At 50.3% G+C, this 24,422-nt stretch overlaps 1 protein-coding gene across 5 annotated transcripts in view; it reads right to left on the bottom strand.

The window, feature by feature from the left end:
• Positions 1 to 24,422, bottom strand: part of RNF123 (ring finger protein 123) — a 106,167-nt gene that overhangs the window by 77,085 nt on the left and 4,660 nt on the right. For all 5 annotated transcript variants that reach the window (XM_069735978.1, XM_069735982.1, XM_069735979.1 and 2 more), the window contains one exon: positions 20,241 to 20,320. In XM_069735978.1, coding sequence (XP_069592079.1) covers positions 20,241 to 20,320 — 80 coding nt within the window. The remainder of the gene's footprint in view (positions 1 to 20,240; positions 20,321 to 24,422) is intronic.

The raw sequence follows: 24,422 nt of genomic DNA, 5'->3' as shown, positions 1-24,422 counted from the left end.
CTCTGCTTACTGATTTGTTTGCTCAGATTAAGGGGGCTAGTTGGTTTACTAAGATTGACCTCCGAGGGGCATATAATCTTGTTCGTATTAAACAGGGTGACGAATGGAAAACTGCATTTAATACGCCCGAAGGCCATTTTGAATACCTTGTGATGCCATTTGGGCTCTCTAATGCTCCATCTGTGTTCCAGTCTTTCATGCATGATATTTTCCGCAATTATCTTGATAAATTCATGGTCGTATATTTGGATGATATTTTGATTTTTTCCAATGATTGGGAGTCTCATGTGAAGCAGGTCAGGATGGTGTTCCAGATCCTTCGTGATAATGCTTTATTTGTGAAGGGGTCTAAGTGCCTATTCGGAGTTCAGAAGGTCTCTTTTTTGGGTTTTATTTTTTCTCCCTCGTCTACATAACAGGGAGAACCCCGTGGATTCTTGGGGCACCTCTCGATAGGCAAACAGGAGGTGAGGCAAGAATTTCTCCCAGTCCCTGTAGTGTTATGAAAGGTAATTCAGTACCACAATGGACGTAGAGGTCAGCGCACATACAGTGACCTGGCAAAAACCCAAAAACATAGAACGAGCTCTGAGACGTGGGAACTCTGCTGACCGCAATCCCTAATCCTCTCCAACCACACTAAAGGCAGCCGTGGATTGCGCCTAACGCTCCCTATGCAACTCTGCACGGCCTGAGAAACTAGCTAGCCTGAAGATAGAAAATAAGCCTACCTTGCCTCAGAGAAATACCCCAAAGGAAAAGGCAGCCCCCACATATAATGACTGTGAGTTAAGATGAAAAGACAAACATAGAGATGAAATAGATTTAGCAAAGTGAGGCCCAACTTTCTGAACAGAGCGAGGATAGGAAAGGTAACTTTGCGGTCAACACAAAACCCTACAAAAACCACGCAAAGGGGGCAAAAAGACCCTCCATATCGAACTAACGGCACGGAGGTACACCCTCTGCGTCCCAGAGCTTCCAGCAAGCAGAAAAAAACAAATTGACAAGCTGGACAGAAAAAAAACAGCAAACAAATAGCAAAGAGGAACTTAGCTATGCAGAGCAGCAGGCCACAGGAACGATCCAGGAGGAAACAGGTCCAATACTAGAACATTGACTGGAGGCCAGGATCAAAGCACTAGGTGGAGTTAAATAGAGCAGCACCTAACGACTTCACCACATCACCTGAGGAAGGAAACTCAGAAGCCGCAGTACCACTTTCCTCCACCAACGGAAGCTCACAGAGAGAACCAGCCGAAGTACCACTTGTGACCACAGGAGGGAGCTCTGCCACAGAATTCACAACAGTACCCCCCCCTTGAGGAGGGGTCACCGAACCCTCACCAGAGCTCCCAGAACGACCAGGATGAGCCATATGAAAGGCACGAACAAGATCGGGAGCATGGACATCAGAGGCAAAGACCCAGGAATTATCTTCCTGAGCATAACCCTTCCACTTAACCAGATACTGGAGTTTCCGCCTTGAAACACGAGAATCCAAAATCTTCTCCACAATATACTCCAACTCCCCCTCCACCAAAACCGGGGCAGGAGGATCAACAGATGGAACCATAGGTGCCACGTATCTCCGCAACAATGACCTATGGAATACGTTATGTATGGAAAAAGAATCTGGAAGGGTCAGACGAAAAGACACAGGATTAAGAACCTCAGAAATCCTATACGGACCAATAAAACGAGGTTTAAACTTAGGAGAGGAAACCTTCATAGGAATATGACGAGAAGATAACCAAACCAAGTCCCCAACCCGAAGTCGGGGACCCACACAGCGTCTGCGATTAGCGAAACGTTGAGCCTTCTCCTGGGACAAAGTCAAATTGTCCACTACATGAGTCCAAATCTGCTGCAACCTGTCCACCACAGTATCCACACCAGGACAGTCCGAAGACTCAACCTGCCCTGAAGAGAAACGAGGATGGAACCCAGAGTTGCAGAAAAACGGTGAAACCAAGGTAGCCGAGCTGGCCCGATTATTAAGGGCGAACTCAGCCAAAGGCAAAAAGGACACCCAGTCATCCTGATCAGCAGAAACAAAGCATCTCAGATATGTTTCCAAGGTCTGATTGGTTCGTTCGGTCTGGCCATTGGTCTGAGGATGGAAAGCCGAGGAAAAAGACAAGTCAATGCCCATCCTACCACAAAAGGCTCGCCAAAACCTTGAAACAAACTGGGAACCTCTGTCAGAAACGATATTCTCTGGAATGCCATGCAAACGAACCACATGCTGGAAAAACAATGGCACCAAATCAGAGGAGGAAGGTAATTTAGACAAGGGTACCAAATGAACCATCTTAGAGAAGCGATCACAGACCACCCAAATGACTGACATCTTCTGAGAGATGGGAAGATCTGAAATAAAATCCATAGAGATATGTGTCCAAGGCCTCTTCAGGACCGGCAAGGGCAAAAGCAACCCACTGGCACGAGAACAGCAGGGCTTAGCCCGAGCACAAATCCCACAGGACTGCACAAAAGTACGCACATCCCGCGACAGAGATGGCCACCAAAAGGATCTAGCCACTAACTCTCTGGTACCAAAGATTCCAGGATGACCAGCCAACACCGAACAATGAACCTCAGAGATAACTTTATTCGTCCACCTATCAGGGACAAACAGTTTCTCCGCTGGGCAACGATCAGGTTTATTAGCCTGAAATTTTTGCAGCACCCGCCGCAAATCAGGGGAGATGGCAGACACAATTACTCCCTCTTTGAGGATACCCGCCGGCTCAGATACACCCGGAGAGTCGGGCACAAAACTCCTAGACAGAGCATCCGCCTTCACATTTTTAGAGCCCGGAAGGTACGAAATCACAAAGTCAAAACGGGCAAAAAACAACGACCAACGAGCTTGTCTAGGATTCAACCGCTAGGCGGACTCGAGATAAGTCAAGCTCTTATGATCAGTCAAGACCACCATGCGATGCTTAGCTCCTTCAAGCCAATGACGCCACTCCTCGAATGCCCACTTCATGGCCAGCAACTCTCGATTGCCCACATCATAATTTCGTTCAGCAGGCGAAAACTTCCTGGAAAAGAAGGCGCATGGTTTCATCACCGAGCAATCAGAACTTCTCTGCGACAAAACAGCCCCTGCTCCAATCTCAGAAGCATCAACCTCGACCTGGAACGGAAGCGAAACATCTGGTTGACACAACACAGGGGCAGAAGAAAAACGACGCTTCAACTCTTGAAAAGCTTCCACCACAGCAGAAGACCAATTGACCAAATCAGCACCTTTCTTGGTCAAATCGGTCAATGGTTTAGCAATACTAGAAAAATTGCAGATGAAGCGACGATAAAAATTAGCAAAGCCCAGGAACTTTTGCAGACTTTTCAGAGATGTCGGCTGAGTCCAATTATGGATGGCTTGGACCTTAACAGGGTCCATCTCGATAGTAGAAGGGGAAAAGATGAACCCCAAAAATGAAACCTTCTGAACACCAAAGAGACACTTTGATCCCTTCACAAACAAAGAATTAGCACGCAGGACCTGAAACACCGTTCTGACCTGCTTCACATGAGACTCCCAATCATCCGAGAAGATCAAAATGTCATCTAAGTACACAATCAGGAATTTATCCAGGTACTCTCGGAAGATGTCATGCATAAAGGACTGAAACACTGATGGAGCATTGGCAAGTCCGAATGGCATTACTAGATACTCAAAATGGCCCTCGGGCGTATTAAATGCAGTTTTCCACTCATCGCCTCGCTTAATACGCACAAGATTATACGCACCACGAAGATCTATATTGGTGAACCAACTAGCCCCCTTAATCCGAGCAAACAAATCAGATAACAATGGCAAGGGGTACTGAAATTTAACCGTGATCTTATTTAGAAGGCGGTAATCTATACAAGGTCTCAGCGAACCATCCTTCTTGGCTACAAAAAAGAACCCTGCTCCTAATGGCGACGATGACGGGCGAATATGCCCCTTCTCCAAAGACTCCTTCACATAACTCCGCATAGCGGCGTGCTCAGGCACAGATAAATTAAACAGTCGACCTTTTGGGAATTTACTACCAGGAATCAAATCGATAGCACAATCACAATCCCTATGCGGAGGTAGGGTATCGGACTTGGGCTCATCAAATAAATCCCGGTAATCAGACAAGAACTCAGGAACCTCAGAAGGGGTGGATGACGAAATAGACAGAAATGGGACATCACCATGTACCCCCTGACAACCCCAGCTGCACACAGACATGGATTTCCAATCTAATACTGGATTATGGGCTTGTAGCCATGGCAACCCCAACACGACCACATCATGCAGATTATGCAACACCAGAAAGCGAATAACCTCCTGATGTGCAGGAGCCATGCACATGGTCAGCTGGGTCCAGTATTGAGGCTTATTCTTGGCCAAAGGCGTAGCATCAATTCCTCTCAATGGAATAGGACACTGCAAGGGCTCCAAGAAAAACCCACAACGCCTAGCATACTCCAAGTCCATCAAATTCAGAGCAGCGCCTGAGTCCACAAACGCCATGACAGAATAGGATGACAAAGAGCAGATCAAGGTAACGGACAGAAGAAATTTTGACTGTACCGTACCAATGGTGGCAGACCTAGCAAACCGCTTAGTGCGCTTAGGACAATCAGAGATAGCATGAGTGGAATCACCACAGTAGAAACAAAGCCCATTCAGACGTCTGTGTTCTTGCCGTTCAACTCTGGTCAAAGTCCTATCGCACTGCATAGGCTCAGGTTTAAGCTCAGGTAATACCGCCAAATGGTGCACAGATTTACGCTCACGCAAGCGTCGACCGATCTGAATGGCCAAAGACATAGACTCATTCAGACCAGCAGGCATAGGAAATCCCACCATGACATCCTTAAGGGCTTCAGAGAGACCTTTTCTGAAAAAAGCTGCGAGCGCACCTTCATTCCACTGAGTGAGTACGGACCACTTTCTAAATTTCTGACAATATACCTCTATTTCATCCTGACCCTGACACAGAGCCAGCAAATTCTTCTCTGCCTGATCCACAGAATTAGGCTCATCGTACAGCAATCCGAGCGCCAGGAAAAACGGATCGATATTACTTAATGCAGGATCTCCTGGCGCAAGAGAAAATGCCCAGTCCTGAGGGTCGCCACGTAAAAAAGAAATAACGATCCTAACTTGTTGAACTGGGTCACCAGAGGAGCGAGGTTTCAAAGCCAGAAATAGTTTACAATTATTTTTGAAACTCAGAAATTTAGTTCTATTTCCAAAAAACAAATCAGGAATAGGAATTCTCGGTTCTAACATAGAATTCTGAACCACAAAGTCTTGAATATTTTGTACTCTTGCCGTGAGCTGATCCACACATGAAGACAGACCTTTAATGTCCATTGCTACACCTGTGTCCTGAACCACCCAAATGTCTAGGGGAAAAAAAAGGCAAAACACAGTGCAAAGAAAAAAAAATGGTCTCAGAACTTCTTTTTTCCCTCTATTGGGAATCATTAGTACTTTTGGCCTCCAGTACTGTTATGAAAGGTAATTCAGTACCACAATGGACATAGCGGTCAGAGCACATACAGTGATCTGACAATAACCCAAAAACATAGAACGAGCTCTGAGACGTGGGAACTCTGCTGACCGCAATCCCTAATCCTCTCCAACCACACTAAAGGCAGCCGTGGATTGCGCCTAACACTCCCTATGCAACTCGGCATGGCCTGAGAAACTAGCTAGCCTGAAGATAGAAAATAAGCCTACCTTGCCTCAGAGAAATACCCCAAAGGAAAAGGCAGCCCCCCACATATAATGACTGTGAGTTAAGATGAAAAGACAAACGTAGAGATGAAATAGATTTAGCAAAGTGAGGCCCAACTTTCTGAACAGAGCGAGGATAGGAAAGGTAACTTTGCGGTCAACACAAAACCCTACAAAAACCACGCAAAGGGGGCAAAAAGACCCTCTGCGTCCCAGAGCTTCCAGCAAGCAGAAAAAAACAAATTGACAAGCTGGACAGAAAAAAAACAGCAAACAAATAGCAAAGAGGAACTTAGCTATGCAGAGCAGCAGGCCACAGGAACGATCCAGGAGGAAACAGGTCCAATACAAGAACATTGACTGGAGGCCAGGATCAAAGCACTAGGTGGAGTTAAATAGAGCAGCACCTAACGACTTCACCACATCACCTGAGGAAGGAAACTCAGAAGCCGCAGCACCACTTTCCTCCACCAGCGGAAGCTCACAGAGAGAACCAGCCGAAGTACCACTTGTGACCACAGGAGGGAGCTCTGCCACAGAATTCACAACACTGTAGGTCCTGGTAAAAGTCCCAATGAGTTGTTTTAACGTCCCGTTAAAGCGTTCACACAACCCATTGGTTTGCCGGTGGTACGGGGCGCTTCTAATGGACTTTACGCCGCACAGCTTCCACAGTTGGTTGGTCACCTCTGCAGTAAACTGGGTACCCTGGTCTGAGATAATCTCCCAGGGAAATCCAACCCGTGAGAAAACCTGGAGCAGGGCGGCCGCCACCGTCTCTGCCAGTATGTTAGGTAACGCAACCGCCTCTGGATACCATGTGGCATAATCTACCACTGTCAATATATACCTTTTCCCTGACGGACTGGGTTTGGCTAACGGCCCTATCAGATCGACCGCTACTCGGCTAAATGGTTCCTCCACAATGGGGAGGGGGCGTAATTTGGCCGTGCATCGATCTCCCCTCTTGCCAATGCGCTGGCAACTGTCACAGGTCTGGCAGTACTGACGAACATCCTAGGTTACCCCCGGCCAAAAGAAGTTGTGTGTCAGACGATGCCTGGTGCGACTGACGCCCGAAGTGCCCGGCCAAGGGTATGTCATGAGAGATTCGAAGTAACTCCTGCCTATACTTCTTGGGAACTACCAGCTGTCGTTTTATAGTGGGGCTCGTCCCTGTGTGGTGCTGCTCTGTGATCTGGTAGAGGAGTCCCTACTTCCATATAAACTGTTCCCTTTCCAGTACCCCTCACCCCTCCTGTGCCTTCCCACGATATCCCTCCAATGAAGGATCCTCAAGTAACTCCCTCTTAAATTCATCTGGGGTGGCCCAAGAAATGTGTCTGGCTATGGGAATACGTGTAGGGCTGGGATGTCTTACCTGGGCCTCCTCTGAGTGTGATTCCACCTCCGCAGCTCAAGCTTGTCTCCGGGTGGTCACAGGATATGCCTCAGCCAGAGGGGCAACCGAGAAGGCAGACAACATGGGCCCCAAGTCATTTCCCAGCAAAACGTCTGCAGGCAAATCTTCCATCAAGCCGACCTCAACAAGGCCATCCCCAACTCCCCAGTTCAGGTGAATCCTGGCAGTGGGCAGTCGATGTATGGCTCCCCCTGCTACACGGACTGCCACTGTCCGGTCCGTCTTCTCTTGGTCCCGGACGAGATGAGGCTTCACAAGGGTCAAAGTTGCTCCGGAATCTCTTAGTCCCTGCATGCGTTTCCCATTAACCCACACGACCTGTTGTCGATTATCTGCCCGGGCTGCCTGCACGGGGTCTACTTCATGCAGCACTTCCTCCATGTCTTCCACCCCTTGGTTAGTTGTAGCCCCCAATGCCGGGTCAGCTTTGCCTTGGTAGCAGTGCACAGCGGCCCGGCGGAAGGTAGCTGTTCCCGCCTTTGGCCACTGGGTATGCTGAGTCTGGTTGGGACATTGTCTTTGCAGGTGGCCCAGCTGACGGCAGGTGTGGCATCGCGCCCCAGGGGAACTGTGATAGGCCGGGTTTCTAGCTGGTCCCCCTACAATCTTCGGTGGTTTGGGGCCCTCCAGGTCCATGGGCGGACCCCTAGTGACCATCTTTGATCCGGACAACTGAGGCCTCCTGGCATCATGATGTTCATCGGCAAGATGAGCGGCTTCCTCAAGAGTCATTGGCCGCCTGTCCCGAAGACATTCCTGTGTCTCGGGGTTTAGTCCATTAAAGAATCGTTCTAACAAGAAGAGCTGGAGGACGTCCTCCTTAGTGGTTGCTTGGCTCCCTTGTACCCACTGTAGCAGTGACCACCGTAATTTACAGGCCCATTCAGCGTGGGTATCGGTTACTCGTTTTATAAGTCCGCGGAACTTTTGGCGGTATGCCTCTGGTGTCAGCGCATACCGGGCCAAGATCACTTCTTTGATCCGCTCATAGTCCATACAGTCCTCATCAGGTACCGTGTGATAGGCGTCCGCTGCCCGGTCTGTCAGCTTGCTGGCCAGAATCTGAACCTGTTCCTCCGGCTTCACTTGATGAAGGGCACACTGCCGCTCAAAGTCCTGCAGAAAGCCATCAATGTCTTCCTCTGCCTCCCCCAACTGTCGGAAGGCATTATACTGGATCTTTTTGTGGCTTACGGTTGAAGGTACCTGGGCGGAGGCCAGAGCTCCCCCTGCTCGCTGACTCTCCTCTCTCCGCTCTGCCATCTCCATCTTGGCCAGCTCCACTTTGGTCCGCTCTGCCATCTCCATCTTGGTCAGCTCTATCCTGGTCCGCTCGGCCATCTCTTCCTTCAGATCAGTACGCACATCAGCCATCACCTCTCGTATGATCTCTACTGCAGGGTTTGGGCCATAGAACGCCAGTCTGTTCTTTACCTCCCTCTGGAATTCAGTCTCCTCCACGTTCACATTGGGGGGCGCTGCACTGTCGTGTTCCATGATGGCTGCAATCAAATCCGCTTTTGTTTTGTTGCTGGCGATTAACCCTCGGGCTTCCACCAGATCTTTTAATGTAGTCCTCTTTAACTTCTGGTAGTTGTCTTCCATTCATTCCTTTCCTCCTGTAGAAAGGGTATCACATCCCGCTGTCTGCCACCAGTGTAACGGGGTCTACCAAGCTGGGGTACCTCTTTCAGTACCACCCCGTGTTTCAGGAAGTCCACTCTGCTTTTGCTGGATTCTGAATGAAGGACGCTGGCTGGAATTTCTTGATTACATGAGAGCATATAAAAGCTGACTGCTACTCCACGTATTTCCAGTCTAAGAACCCACTTTATTTACAGCACACAGAAGATATAACACAGATACACAGGGCAGGCCAATAGGAAAACAGCAGGCCAGACCTACTTTACAATAGCCGGAGGGGGCCGGAGCCTGCCAATATTTACTGTGGGAATTACAAAGGTGGGGGGAGGTCAGAAAGAGAATATCTTGTCCAGGGGCGCAGCCTGTGGACTGATGCATTTCACATGGAAGCTATTATACATACATATACTGCATAACATTCTTGGTGCTGGGGGGTTCTGTAACAGACGGGTTTAGCAGAGGCAAAGTGTATAACATACAGACGGATAAGAACATTGAACAGACCCAGAGAGTACATTTGTTGTGTACGGGTTAATATGTTGTATGGCTGGGAAATTTGATAAGGGACCCGGTCGGATCCACCTGCAAAGAACAATACAGTATGAGGTACGGTAGAGCCAGAGCTAATATATATAGGCGGTATAACAGTGTATACTGTATGAGGTACGGTAGAGCCAGAGCTAATATATATAGGCGGTATAACAGTGTGCGGCGATAGAATATGCAGCGGTACCTGGAGTGGATATAATGTATATACAGGTTCTATAGACACCGGAGGAAGGGAGCAGAAGACTGCCCCTTATATCTGATTATGGAGCATAGGGTCTTATAGACATGGGAGGTAACTGCAGTTATATATTCAGTATTGTCACGATTCCCCTGACCGCTGTCACCAATGGGTCAGGATTCACACCGTGACCGTCACCCCTACGTCACGGATTGAGGTGACTTTAGGCCAACAGACGGCTATCACATGTGCAGGGGGGCTTATCTTAGTTATCCCTCCACTCCACGATGTGATGAGAAAACACACACAAGGCTATTGACCTCTTAGCTTACAGCAGGGGCTTATTCTAGGTATCCCACTGCTTTTCTATATACCACAAACTGCAGGGATTTATGTATATCCCGCTTACAGTTCCACTTAACACTTGCAGCTCTCTGGCGCCCCCCTTACTCTCAGGTCAGATTAGGTACTGCACCCTGGGTAATTAGTCGCCAGGAAGGCTGCCTGCTATGTACTGGCTATTGGGCACGCTGCAGCGACGCGATAAACTACTCCCACTCAGGCAGGAACAATAATTAGCAACGCCGCAGTCGCTTCAGCATAACCCAAAAGTCTGCACGGTATCACTGCCACCAGCTTCGATTAAACGGGTCCGAAGCTAACCCAACACAGTAGCGTAATTCTCTTCCAGAGACAGGGTGCGTTTAGAGCATGGAGAATGAACTAACATATAATATTATAATCCATAAAAAATTAGGCAGTGCTTTAGCAAAAATATTTTATAAAGATGTTATAAATGAGACAATTGCAAATATGTACAAGGGTAATTATAACATAAAGGGAATAAATGAGAAAAAGCAACACTCACATGTTCAAAGCATGACAGGCAACCAGGCTAGGGCAGTTTTCCATACGTCCCAACTCATGGGATGTACTCAGCTCTTCCAGGAAAATAGGACAAGAAAGAAGCTGGGGATGTGTGCAGACAGTTATAGCTTAAGCCTGTAACATCCCAGAAAGGGGTTGGATCACCTCGTCCCTCCTACCTCTTCAGTTTACTGATTTTACCCTAACCTATACCTAATTTCTATAATTCTGCTACAAAACATCTCATAGTCCTAACCAATCCATCATTCATCTCGGATTAACGTGAGCATTCTAATGAGATCAAATATGTCCTATCTGGGATACATATTTACAGAGAAAACCCTACTTCTTTACCAGACGGAGTTAGAAACCCTTGTTTCGGGGAATGGGTAGGTACACCGAGTGAGAATAAGAATATATATTTTCGTATGTCTAGCTTAAATCGTTTGCCTAATATCTAACAAAAACTAAACAAAGAATCTTTCATGGATCCTCGAAGTTTCTACTTCACTTATAGCTGAACAAGAGCTTACACAGGAAATGCCGGTCGTAAATACTTTTGGCTCTCCTAACCCCCACACTCTCTGAGAAGGAAAGCCAGGAATTTGCAGTATCACTCCAAGAAGGGGGGCTTAGCCCACGCAGGCTAGCAAGAGAACTACTTATGATATTTCATACCATATCGTGACACCTCCCCTTTTTGGTGTGCGCTAGGGAGGCAGTACCCCACGGTATGCCTCCATGGGCACCGCAGTAGGTTCACCCTGGCGGGAGAGTCCATCTGCATTCCCATGCTCTTTGCCCGTTTTGTGTTCAATGGTGAAGTTAAACTGCTGAAGGGCAAGGCTCCAGCGTAGCAACCTGCCGTTGGTTCCACACATGGCGTTTAGCCAGCGCAGAGGGTTGTGGTCGGTCACCACAGTGAAGGGGCGACCGTACAAGTAGGGCTGTAAGCGCTGCAGGGCCCATACTATGGCCAGGCACTCCTTCTCGATGGTGGAGTAGGCCACTTCCCTCGGCAAAAGCTTCCGGCTCAGGTATAACACGGGGTGCTCTTGGTCCTCCGAGTCAACCTGGCTGAGCACAGCACCAAGGCCAAACTCGCTGGCGTCGGTCTGCACCAAGTACGGTCGACTGCTGTCGACTGCTTTCAACACAGGGGCGTTGCACAGTGCGGTTTTCAACGCCTGGAAGGCCCCCTCACAGCCATCTGTCCAGTTGACGATGTGGGGTAGCTTCTTCCTGGTGAGGTCCGTCAAAGGTTTTGCCAGGCTACTATAGTGCTGTACGAAGCGCCTATAGTACCCTGCAGTGCCCAGGAAGGACATCACCTGTTTCTTGGTCACGGGAGTGGGCCAGTTCACGATCACTCCCACTTTGTCAGGCTCTGGCTTCAGGGTGTTCCTGCCTACCTGGTGCCCCAGGTAGTGAACCTCCCTCATGCCCATCTGGCACTTTCCCGGCTTGATAGTCAGTCCTGCTTGGTGAATTCGCTGGAGCACCTCCTCGAGATGCTGCAGGTGTTCCTCCCAGGAGAGACTGAAGATGGCAATGTCATCCAAGTACGCCACGGCGTACTTCTCCAGTCCCTGAAGCAGGAGGTTGACCATCCGCTGGAAAGTGGCAGGGGCATTCTTCATGCCAAAGGGCATGACCGTGGACTCGTACAGTCCAAAGGGTGTGATAAAGGCTGACTTCTCCTGCGCCTCGGGGCTCAGGGGAATCTGCCAGTATCCTCGACTCAGATCCATTATTGTTAGGTAATTTGCGCCAGCTAACTTCTCAAGCAGCTCCTCGATGCGCGGCATTGGGTGCGCATCCGAGGCTGTGATGGCGTTGAGCCCCCTGTAGTCCACGCAGAACCGGGTGGTCCGGTCCTTCTTTGGCACGAGAACTACAGGTGATGCCCACGCGCTCTTTGACCTTCGAATCACCCCCAGCTGTAACATCTCATCCATCTCTTGGCGCATAATCTGCTGCACCTGGTCAGAGACTCGATAGGGTGTTCGCCGTAGTGGGGCGTGATTCCCGGTGTCCACCTCGTGGACGGCTAACTCAGTCCTCCCAGGTCGGTTGGAGAACACGACCCGGAAGGGTTCCAGTGTGGTTTGCAACTGCAACCGCTGGGGTTCAGTTAACGAGGCGCTTACCTCCACGTCCTCGATGGACCCATTGGCCTTGGCTTGGGCCAGCATGTCCAGGAGGGTGTCTTCCTCACCGTCTTCGGGCAAGCTGCAGACCGGTAGGACGAAAGGTTCACGTTCGTGATGAGCCTTCATCATGTTGACGTGAAAGGCCTTTCGCCTACCCCGAGCGTGGTCAAGCGTGACCACGTAAGTGACCGGGTTGAGCTGTTGGTGGACGACGTACGGGCCCTCCCAGGCTGCCTGAAGCTTATCCGTTGGTACGGGGACCAGCACCCACACCTTTTGACCCACGTGGTAGGTCCGCTCCCGGGCGTTCTGGTCATACCAGTGCTTCTGATCAGCCTGAGCCTGCGTCATGTTGTCATGCACCAACTGCGTCAAGGTCTGCATCTTGTCACGGAAGCGCATGACATACTCCACTATGGACACTTCAGAAGGGTTCGGCTCCTCTTCCCAGGATTCTCTTACCAACCCCATGGGTCCCCGGACTCGCCTGCCGTACAGGAGCTCGAAGGGGGAGAACCCCGTCGAGGCCTGCGGAACCTCTCGGTAAGCGAACAGCAGGTGTGGGAGGTACTGCTCCCAGTCGCGCCCTTGAGTCTCAACCAGCATGCGTAGCATCTGTTTGAGGGTACCATTGAAGCGTTCACACAAGCCATTGGTCTGTGGGTGATACGCACTCGATACCAGGTGCTTCACCTGCATTCTCTTACAGAGAGCCTCCATTAGGCGAGACATAAATTGGGTCCCTTGATCAGTAAGCATTTCCCTGGGAAACCCTACACGTGAAAAGATGGCCAACAGGGCATCCGCCACCTTATCTGCCTTAGTTGACGACAGAGCTACTGACTCTGGGTACCGGGTAGCGTAGTCTACCACAGTAAGGATGTATTGCTTTCCAGAGCTGCTGGGGACGGCCAGCGGGCCCACAATGTCCACCGCGATCCTCTGGAAAGGCTCCTCTATCACTGGGAAAGGGATCAGGGGTGCCTTAAGAGCAGGCCCCGCCTTCCCCACTCTTTGACAAGTGATACAGGATCGGCAGTAGTTTGACACATCTGTCCCCATCTTAGGCCAATAGAAGTGTTGAGAAAGCCGGGCCTTAGTTTTGCTGATCCCCAAGTGTCCAGCTAGCGGGATCTCATGGGCAATCCGCAACAACTCACCCCGGAATTGCTGCGGGACGACCAGCTGTCTTTCCCTCAACCACTCCTTTTGTGATTCTCCGGGTACTGTCTCCCGGTACAACCTTCCTCGTTCCCAGAACACCTTCTCCTTATCAGTCACGGAGGTGGGCGTCCCGGCAAGTTGTCTCAAACTCTCTAGGCTCGCATCTGTGTGCAGAGCGGCCTGAAACTCCTGGCTAGGGGAAGCCAGAAGCGACCTCAGGGTCCCTTCCCCACGGGAACCCTCTTGGACCTGCTCTGGGTCCACCTCTGGTTCAGTCACAGTAATGACTGAGGAGGGTCCGGAAGGCAGACAGTTATCTGCGTTCCGGGCACTCTGACTGCGGGTGACAGCAGCTACGTAGGCTGTCTCCCCGGGGGTTTCTACAGTCCCATCAGCCGGCGCTGCTATGAGCTCTACCTCCCCATCCACCCCCAACACTCCAGGGGCAGTGCTACTTATGGGCCAGTTACCTTCCTCGGTGGCACTGGTCAATTTCATGGCATCACCTTCCTCACGGTTCCCATGCATCTCCCCATTTCCTGTAGCACCGACACTTGCCCCTGTTAGGGGTTCCTCAGCCGTCTCACTCCGCAGAGCGACGTGGCTGGGCACGCCTGTACCTATGGACACATTAACCTTCACAGAAAAATCATTATCAGGTTCAGCTGGCACAGGTACAACATTTTCACCATCAATCCTAGGAAAAAATGGTTATTAGATGCATCATTACAAGATAAAGCATGGTCAGGTAACACATGCGATTTCCCATCATCAGGGTTAATGTTACCCTCATTAGTAGATTGGGGAGGGGTGTCAGTGACGTAGTATGCAACCATCCTCCCCAAATCAGTCCCCAACAAAACATCAGTGGGCAAATTATCAGACAGCCCCACTTCCTTCACCCCGCTCCCGGCACCCCAATCAATAAAAACCCGGGCCATCGGTAAGGGACAGCTGATGCCCCCAATCCCAGTGACAGTTAGGGTTTTCCCCGGAATGATTTCTTCAGGGGCCGCCAGTTCGGGTCGGATGAGGGTTCGTTCAGCCCCGGTGTCCTTGAGGCCTGTAGCAACATGGCCCCCCACAGTGACGGGCTGTACGTTGTCACACACCCTCCCAACCACACCACCCACCAAAAGAACTGCTGTATTAGGCCCTGGGGCCTTGGCTGGGGGGTTCTTCTGCTTGGTTGGGCAGGAGGGACTGATATGACCAGTCTGATGGCAGGTGAAACACTTGCGAGGTTCGGTGGTAGGTCTGGTGCTGTTGGCTACGGGGACAGGACCTCTGGTGAGCTGGCTGGCAGGGGTACTGGCGTTGGTTGCAGGCTTACCCCCTTCTCCAGCTGGTGGTGACTGGCTTCCGCGCTTCCAATCTACGGTTGGCCTCATAGGCATCGGCAATCTGCGCTGCTTTCGTCACGTCTTTGGGTTCTCTGTCCATCACGAACTGTCGCACCTCAGCTGGGCAAAGATGAAAGAACTGGTCTCTGATCATCAGGTCTCGCAGCTGTGCAAAGGTGGTCACTGACAGTCCTTGGGTCCACTGGTCAAAGTGGGTCCCCAGTCCATGCACCACATCACTGTAACTGTCGTGTGGGCCACGTTGGAGGGTCCGGAACTTTCTACGGTACACCTCGGGTGTAAGCTGGTACTTGGCTATCAGAGCCTGCTTGATGGCCTCATAGTCTCCATCTTGTTCTTGAGGGAGGGCAGCAAACGCCTCCAGAGCTTTACCTTTCAGCCCTGGTGTCAGGTATCGGGCCCATTCATCTGTAGGCAGCCGGTACTGTCTGCAGGCTTTCTCAAAGGCCCGCAGAAAAGTGTCCAAGTCCCCGTCCTTCTCCATAACAGGAAAGTGATCGGGCCGGGGCTTCGGTATCTGAGCGCTGCTGGGCTCACATCTCTGGGCGGTGGAGGGCATCCCCCCCTGCCGGAGCATCTCCAGTTCATGTGCTCGCTGGGCTTGACGCTCGGCTCTCTCAGCCTCCCGCTCTGCTCTCTCAGCCTCCTGCTCGGCTCGCTGGGCCTGGGCCTCTCGCTCAGCTCGGGCCTCTCTCTCGGCTTGCTGGGCCTGGGCCTCCTGCCGGTATTGCTGAATCAGCTGCCGACGTCCCTCATGGTCGTCAGTGGGGAATTCTTTCAAGGCCGCCTGCAGGTGGGGGTCCAATTCGCCCGGATTGCTAACAGGGCCAGCATTCAGTGGTTGGACCTCTGCTGCAGCACCATGTTCGCTGGTGCTGGCTTCTGCGGCCTCTGAGCTCTGAGATTGGTCTCGAGCGGCTTCCCATTGCACCAGAACTGCGACCAGTTGGGCTTTGTTTTTGCCCGCAAAGTCAATGTGCTGTGACTTGCATAAGGCAATAAGGGTGTCTCTCGTCTGCTGCTCATAGAAGGTTTCTTCCCGCACAACCATGGTTGCCAAATAAAAGATAGGACAGAAAAACGAAGAGAAAGGGAAGAGAATAATTACCCGTACACAATTGTCTCAAGACTAATAAAACACTGAGTTCGTTCTCCAAACTTATTTGCGCAGAGTCCTCGCAAGCACTTTCTGCAAGTTTTTAGTGAGAGGAATGATTGCTCAAACCAAATCACTAATGCTCTAATATCCCACCGCCTTGCCACCAAATGTCAGGATTCCCCTGACCGCTGTCACCAATGGGTCAGGATTCACACCGTGACCGTCACCCCTACGTCACGGATTGAGGTGACTTTAGGCCAACAGACGGCTATCACATGTGCAGGGGGGCTTATCTTAGTTATCCCTCCACTCCACGATGTGATGAGAAAACACACACAAGGCTATTGACCTCTTAGTTTACAGCAGGGGCTTATTCTAGGTATCCCACTGCTTTCAATATACCACGAACTGCAGGGATTTATGTATATCCCGCTTACAGTTCCACTTAACACTTGCAGCTCTCTGGTGCCCCCCTTACTCTCAGGTCAGATTAGGTACTGCACCCTGGGTAATTAGTCGCCAGAAAGGCTGCCTGCTATGTACTGGCTATTGGGCACGCTGCAGCGACGCGATAAACTACTCCCACTCAGGCAGGAACAATAATTAGCAACGCCGCAGTCGCTTCAGCATAACCCAAAAGTCTGCACGGTATCACTGCCACCAGCTTCGATTAAACGGGTCCGAAGCTAACCCAACACAGTAGCGTAATTCTCTTCCAGAGACAGGGTGCGTTTAGAGCATGGAGAATGAACTAACATATAATATTATATCCCATAAAAAATTAGGCAGTGCTTTAGCAAAAATATTTTATAAAGATGTTATAAATGAGACAATTGCAAATATGTACAAGGGTAATTATAACATAAAGGGAATAAATGAGAAAAAGCAACACTCACATGTTCAAAGCATGACAGGCAACCAGGCTAGGGCAGTTTTCCATACGTCCCAACTCATGGGATGTACTCAGCTCTTCCAGGAAAATAGGACAAGAAAGAAGCTGGGGATGTGTGCAGACAGTTATAGCTTAAGCCTGTAACATCCCAGAAAGGGGTTGGATCACCTCGTCCCTCCTACCTCTTCAGTTTACTGATTTTACCCTAACCTATATCTAATTTCTATAATTCTGCTACAAAACATCTCATAGTCCTAACCAATCCATCATTCATCTCGGATTAACGTGAGCATTCTAATGAGATCAAATATGTCCTATCTGGGATACATATTTACAGAGAAAACCCTACTTCTTTACCAGACGGAGTTAGAAGCCCGTGTTTCGGGGAATGGTTAGATACACCGAGTGAGAATAAGAATATATATTTTCGTATGTCTAGCTTAAATCGTTTGCCTAATATCTAACAAAAACTAAACAAAGAATCTTTCATGGATCCTCGAAGTATCTACTTCACTTATAGCTGAACAATAGCTTACACAGGAAATGCCGGTCGTAAATACTTTTGGCTCTCCTAACCCCCACACTCTCTGAGAAGGAAAGCCAGGAATTTGCAGTATCACTCCAAGAAGGGGGGCTTAGCCCACGCAGGCTAGCAAGAAAACTACTTATGATATTTCATACCATATCGGAGTGGATATAATGTATATACAGGTTCTATAGACACCGGAGGAAGGGAGCAGAAGACTGCCCCTTATATCTGATTATGGAGCATAGGGTCTTATAGACATGGGAGGTAACTGCAGTTATATATTCAGTATAAACACCAGAATGGCGTAATCTTAACCCTCTACTTGCCAATGTACTGTAAACGGCCCCGGCTCGGGATATAGCTATAGAGTTGCTGCGTGTGGCTGTAGAGAGAGTAGCAGACAGGGTATAAGATACCAGGAGTAAGGTGTCGCCAGACGTCCATGTGCAGATTTAGAGGAAGAGTATAGTACCTGTATAGTACCAGTCTGGCCTATAGAATCAGACTGAAAGGTCAGGTCAGGCTGAGGATCATCGTAGGTAGATCCATTACTTATCTGAGAGGGCGATGGTGTCTCACTTCCGTGCGGTGACAGATCCTGGGATGCAGGGCCAGCATTGGTGGATGAGTGGGAGATGCCGACACCGTCAGTGTCTAGGCGTTGGGAAGGCTACTGATAATGCCCGCCACCATGTTTAAATACGGCTCCAGCCGGTCATATGACCGGATATGCGGTACCCGCGGGCGCATGCGCAGAGCGCATTTGTAGGAAACTGAGAGTAAATTCACTGTGGCCAGGTGAAGAGCGGCGCCTGCGCACTGTGCCCTGATGGCAGCATATATATATTGGCTCTGGCTCTACCGTACCTCATACAGTATACACTGTTATACCGCCTATATATACTAGCTCTGGTTCTACCGTACCTCATACAGTATACACTGTTATACCGCCTATATATACTAGCTCTGGCTCTACCGTTCCTCATACAGTATACACTGTTATACCGCCTATATATATTAGCTCTGGCTCTACCGTACCTCATACAGTATACACTGTTATACCGCCTATATATACTAGCTCTGGCTCTACCGTACCTCATACAGTATACACTGTTATACCGCCTATATATATATTAGCTCTGGCTCTACCGTACCTCATACAGTATACACTGTTATACCGCCTATATATATTAGCTCTGGCTCTACCGTACCTCATACAGTATACACTGTTATACCGCCTATATATATTAGCTCTGGCTCTACCGTACCTCATACAGTACACACTGTTATACCGCCTATATATATATTAGCTCTGGCTCTACCGTACCTCATACAGTATACACTGTTATACCGCCTATATATATTAGCTCTGGCTCTACCGTACCTCATACAGTATACACTGTTATACCGCCTATATATATTAGCTCTGGTTCTACCGTACCTCATACAGTACACACTGTTATACCGCCTATATATACTAGCTCTGGCTCTACCGTACCTCATACAGTACACACTGTTATACCGCCTATATATACTAGCTCTGGCTCTACCGTACCTCATACAGTATACACTGTTATACCGCCTATATATACTAGCTCTGGCTCTACCGTACCTCATACAGTATACACTGTTATACCGCCTATATATATACTAGCTCTGGCTCTACCGTACCTCATACAGTATTGTTCTTTGCAGGTGGATCCGACCGGGTCCCTTATCAAATTTTCCAGCCATACAACATATTAACCCGTACACAACAAATGTGCTCTCTGGGTCTGTTCAATGTTCTTATCCGTCTGTATGTTTTACACTTCACCTCTGCTAAACCCGTCTCCTCGTCTAAGGTCCTTATGGTCTATAAACCCTCCCCTCGCTCTATTGGTCGAATTGAACATGTATCTTTATTTTGGCAAATGGACCTCATCTTGGCAACCTCTCTTCACATGTATTCGTAAAAATGTATATCTGCCCTTGCAATTGTACATATGTATATTTATATTTTGTCTGATTAAGTCTTTTTTGTTTGTTTTTTTCGGTTCACCACAGTGATATTGTGAACAAGGCCACGGGTTGGCCAAAACGTTATTTTGCCTATCGCTTCAACATGAACTTTCACTTTTTATTATCATATTTTTATACCTTTTTCTTATTGTATGCACTGACCCTTTTGTTATTAAAGTATAAAACTTTAACAAGTTGAACCTTGAATGTTCTAAAAGAATCCATAGCCTGAGGTGTGTGAGCCTTACGAGTGATAGACATTATTAGTATTATTATTAGTCCGGGACTCATCGCCCGTGTATTCGGTGAGTGGTGGCAGCGTGTATGAGCGGGTGTGTGGCCTGGGTCGGTGTGTGATTTATGCTCCCATTACAGTATGGGACAGAGGTTGAATGCTGGACTGAGAGTGGGGAGATAGATTAACCCTTGCAGGCACAACCCCAAGTCATGTGTGAGAGCGGGCACGTGGCGAACTCATGACACCACGGAGAAGGGATCCGTGACAAGACTGTATATATATACACATCTGTATGTGAGGAGCCCCCCGTAGTGATGAGATGTGTACACAGTTGGATGGAGGACTCCCCCTGTATATTATGACCAGTTGGACACAGACCCCCTCGCCCCATGCAGTCCTCACCTGCGCCCTCATCTGTGGTCTGCGCTGCGGTCAGTAGTCGGTCAAGCCGCTCGTCTAGGTTCTGGAAGGTGAGAGGTTTCCTGTGGAGAGCAGCAGACGGTCAGTGTGTGATCAGCGGCGCCTCTCCTCCTCCTCCTCACATAAAGTACAGCGGATCCTGACGTGTGAAAAGACGGCTGACAACCACAATGGCCACCATGACCATCTCCAGAGTTGTCACCTGGCGTCCTGCAGCAGTGGAGGATGCTGGGAATTACATCCAGCTACAGAGGAATGGAAAGAGGAAGGGGGCAATAACCAGGAGGAAGAGGGCAAATAACCAGGAGGAAGGGGGCAAATAACCAGGAGGAAGGGAGCAATGACCAGAAGGAAGGGGGCAAATAACCAGAAGGAAGGAGCAGTAACCAGGAGGAAGGAGGCAAATAACCAGGAGGAGCGGGCAATAACAAGGAGGAAGGGGGCAATAACCAGAAGGAAGGAGGCAAATAACCAGGAGGAAGGAGGCAAATAACCAGGAGGAAGGGAGCAATAACCAGGAGGAAGGGAGCAATAACCAGGAGGAAGGGGGCAATAACCAGAAGGAAGGAGGCAAATAACCAGGAGGAAGGGGGCAATAACCAGAAGGAAGGGGGCAATAACCAGGAGGAGCGGGCAATAACCAGGAGGAAGGGGGCAATAACCAGAAGGAAGGAGGCAAATAACCAGAAGGAAGAGGGCAATAACCAGGAGGAGCGGGCAATAACACGGAGGAAGGGGGCAATAACCAGGAGGAAGGGAGCAATAACCAGAAGGAAGGGGGCAAATAACCAGGAGGAAAGGGGGAAAATAACCAGGAGGAAGGTAGCAATAACCAAAAGGAAGGAGGCAATAACCAGGAGGAAAGGGGCAATAACCAGGAGGAAGGGGGCAATAACCAGAAGGAAGGGGGCAAATAACCAGAAGGAAGGGGGCAAATAACCAGAAGGAAGGAGCAGTAACCAGGAGGAAGGGGGCAATAACCAGGAGGAAGGGGGCAATAACCAGAAGAAAGGGAGCAATAACCAGCAATAACCAGAAGGAAGGAGGCAAATAACCAGGAGGAAGGGGGCAATAACCAGGAGGAAGGGGGCAAATAACCAGGAGGAAGGAGCAATAACCAGGAGGAAGGAGCAGTAACCAGGAGGAAGGGAGCAATAACCAGGAGGAAGGGGGCAAATAACCAGAAGGAAGGAGCAATAACCAGGAGGAAGGAGCAATAACCAGGAGGAAGGGAGCAATAACCAGGAGGAAGGGGGCAAATAACCAGAAGGAAGGAGCAGTAACCAGGAGGAAGGAGGCAAATAACCAGGAGGAGCGGGCAATAACAAGGAGGAAGGGGGCAATAACCAGGAGGAGCGGGCAATAACAAGGAGGAAGGGGGCAATAACCAGAAGGAAGGAGGCAAATAACCAGGAGGAAGGGAGCAATAACCAGGAGGAAGGAGCAATAACCAGGAGGAAGGGAGCAATAACCAGGAGGAAGGGGGCAAATAACCAGAAGGAAGGAGCAATAACCAGGAGGAAGGGAGCAATAACCAGAAGGAAGGAGCAGTAACCAGGAGGAAGGAGGCAAATAACCAGGAGGAGCGGGCAATAACAAGGAGGAAGGGGGCAATAACAAGGAGGAAGGGGGCAATAACCAGAAGGAAGGAGGCAAATAACCAGGAGGAAGGGAGCAATAACCAGAAGGAAGGAGGCAAATAACCAGGAGGAAGGGGGCAATAACCAGGAGGAAGGGAGCAATAACCAGGAGGAAGGGAGCAATAACCAGAAGGAAGGAGGCAAATAACCAGGAGGAGCGGGCAATAACAAGGAGGAAGGGGGCAATAACAAGGAGGAAGGGGGCAATAACCAGAAGGAAGGAGGCAAATAACCAGGAGGAAGGGAGCAATAACCAGAAGGAAGGAGGCAAATAACCAGGAGGAAGGGGGCAATAACCAGGAGGAAGGGAGCAATAACCAGGAGGAAGGGGGCAATAACCAGAAGGAAGGAGGCAAATAACCAGGAGGAAGGGGGCAATAATCAGGAGGAGCGGGCAATAACCAGGAGGAAGGGAGCAATAACCAGGAGGAAGGGAGCAATAACCAGGAGGAAGGGAGCAATAACCAGGAGGAAGGGGGGCAATAACCAGAAGGAAGGAGGCAAATAACCAGGAGGAAGGGGGCAATAACCAGGAGGAAGGGGGCAATAACCAGGAGAAAGGGGGCAATAACCAGAAGGAGCGTGCAATAACACGGAGGAAGGGGGCAATAACCAGGAGGAAGGGAGCAATAACCAGGAGGAAGGGGGCAATAACCAGGAGGAGCGGGCAATAACCAGGAGGAAGGGAGCAATAACCAGGAGGAAGGGAGCAATAACCAGGAGGAAGGGGGGCAATAACCAGAAGGAAGGAGGCAAATAACCAGGAGGAAGGGGGCAATAACCAGAAGGAGCGGGCAATAACACGGAGGAAGGGGGCAATAACCAGGAGGAAGGGAGCAATAACCAGAAGGAAGGGGGCAAATAACCAGGAGGAAGGGGGCAAATAACCAGGAGGAAAGGGGGCAAATAACCAGGAGGAAGGGAGCAATAACCAGAAGGAAGGAGGCAAATAACCAGGAGGAAGGGGGCAATAACCAGGAGGAGCGGGCAATAACACGGAGGAAGGGGGCAATAACCAGGAGGAAGGGGGGCAATAACCAGAAGGAAGGAGGCAAATAACCAGGAGGAAGGGGGCAATAACCAGGAGGAAGGGGGCAATAACCAGGAGGAAGGGAGCAATAACCAGGAGGAAGGGAGCAATAACCAGGAGGAAGGGGGCAATAACCAGGAGGAAGGGAGCAATAACCAGGAGGAAGGGGGCAATAACCAGAAGGAAGGAGGCAAATAACCAGGAGGAAGGGGGCAGTAACCAGGAGGAGGGGGGCTGCGGGGCAGTAACCAGGAGGAGGGAAGCTGCGGGGCAGTAACCAGGAGGAGGGAAGCTGCGGGGCAGTAACCAGGAGGAGGGGGGCTGCGAGGCAGTAACCAGGAGGAGGGAAGCTGCGGGGCAGTAACCAGGAGGAGGGGAGCTGCGGGGCAGTAACCAGGAGGAGGGAAGCTGCGGGGCAGTAACCAGGAGGAGGGGGGGCAATAACCAGAAGGAAGGAGGCAAATAACCAGGAGGAAGGGGGCAATAACCAGGAGGAAGGGGGCAATAACCAGGAGAAAGGGGGCAATAACCAGAAGGAGCGTGCAATAACACGGAGGAAGGGGGCAATAACCAGGAGGAAGGGAGCAATAACCAGGAGGAAGGGGGCAATAACCAGGAGGAGCGGGCAATAACCAGGAGGAAGGGAGCAATAACCAGGAGGAAGGGAGCAATAACCAGGAGGAAGGGGGGCAATAACCAGAAGGAAGGAGGCAAATAACCAGGAGGAAGGGGGCAATAACCAGAAGGAGCGGGCAATAACACGGAGGAAGGGGGCAATAACCAGGAGGAAGGGAGCAATAACCAGAAGGAAGGGGGCAAATAACCAGGAGGAAGGGGGCAAATAACCAGGAGGAAAGGGGGCAAATAACCAGGAGGAAGGGAGCAATAACCAGAAGGAAGGAGGCAAATAACCAGGAGGAAGGGGGCAATAACCAGGAGGAGCGGGCAATAACACGGAGGAAGGGGGCAATAACCAGGAGGAAGGGGGGCAATAACCAGAAGGAAGGAGGCAAATAACCAGGAGGAAGGGGGCAATAACCAGGAGGAAGGGGGCAATAACCAGGAGGAAGGGAGCAATAACCAGGAGGAAGGGAGCAATAACCAGGAGGAAGGGGGCAATAACCAGGAGGAAGGGAGCAATAACCAGGAGGAAGGGGGCAATAACCAGAAGGAAGGAGGCAAATAACCAGGAGGAAGGGGGCAGTAACCAGGAGGAGGGGGGCTGCGGGGCAGTAACCAGGAGGAGGGAAGCTGCGGGGCAGTAACCAGGAGGAGGGAAGCTGCGGGGCAGTAACCAGGAGGAGGGGGGCTGCGAGGCAGTAACCAGGAGGAGGGAAGCTGCGGGGCAGTAACCAGGAGGAGGGGAGCTGCGGGGCAGTAACCAGGAGGAGGGAAGCTGCGGGGCAGTAACCAGGAGGAGGGAAGCTGCGGGGCAGTAACCAGGAGGAGGGAAGCTGCGGGGCAGTAACCAGGAGGAGGGAAGCTGCGGGCAGT

The sequence above is a fragment of the Ranitomeya imitator genome, chromosome 8, assembly GCF_032444005.1.
Source record: "Ranitomeya imitator isolate aRanImi1 chromosome 8, aRanImi1.pri, whole genome shotgun sequence".
NCBI classification, from domain to species: domain Eukaryota; kingdom Metazoa; phylum Chordata; class Amphibia; order Anura; family Dendrobatidae; genus Ranitomeya; species Ranitomeya imitator.
Note: the sequence above shows the minus strand (reverse complement) of the source record. Positions and strands in the feature narration are given on the sequence as shown.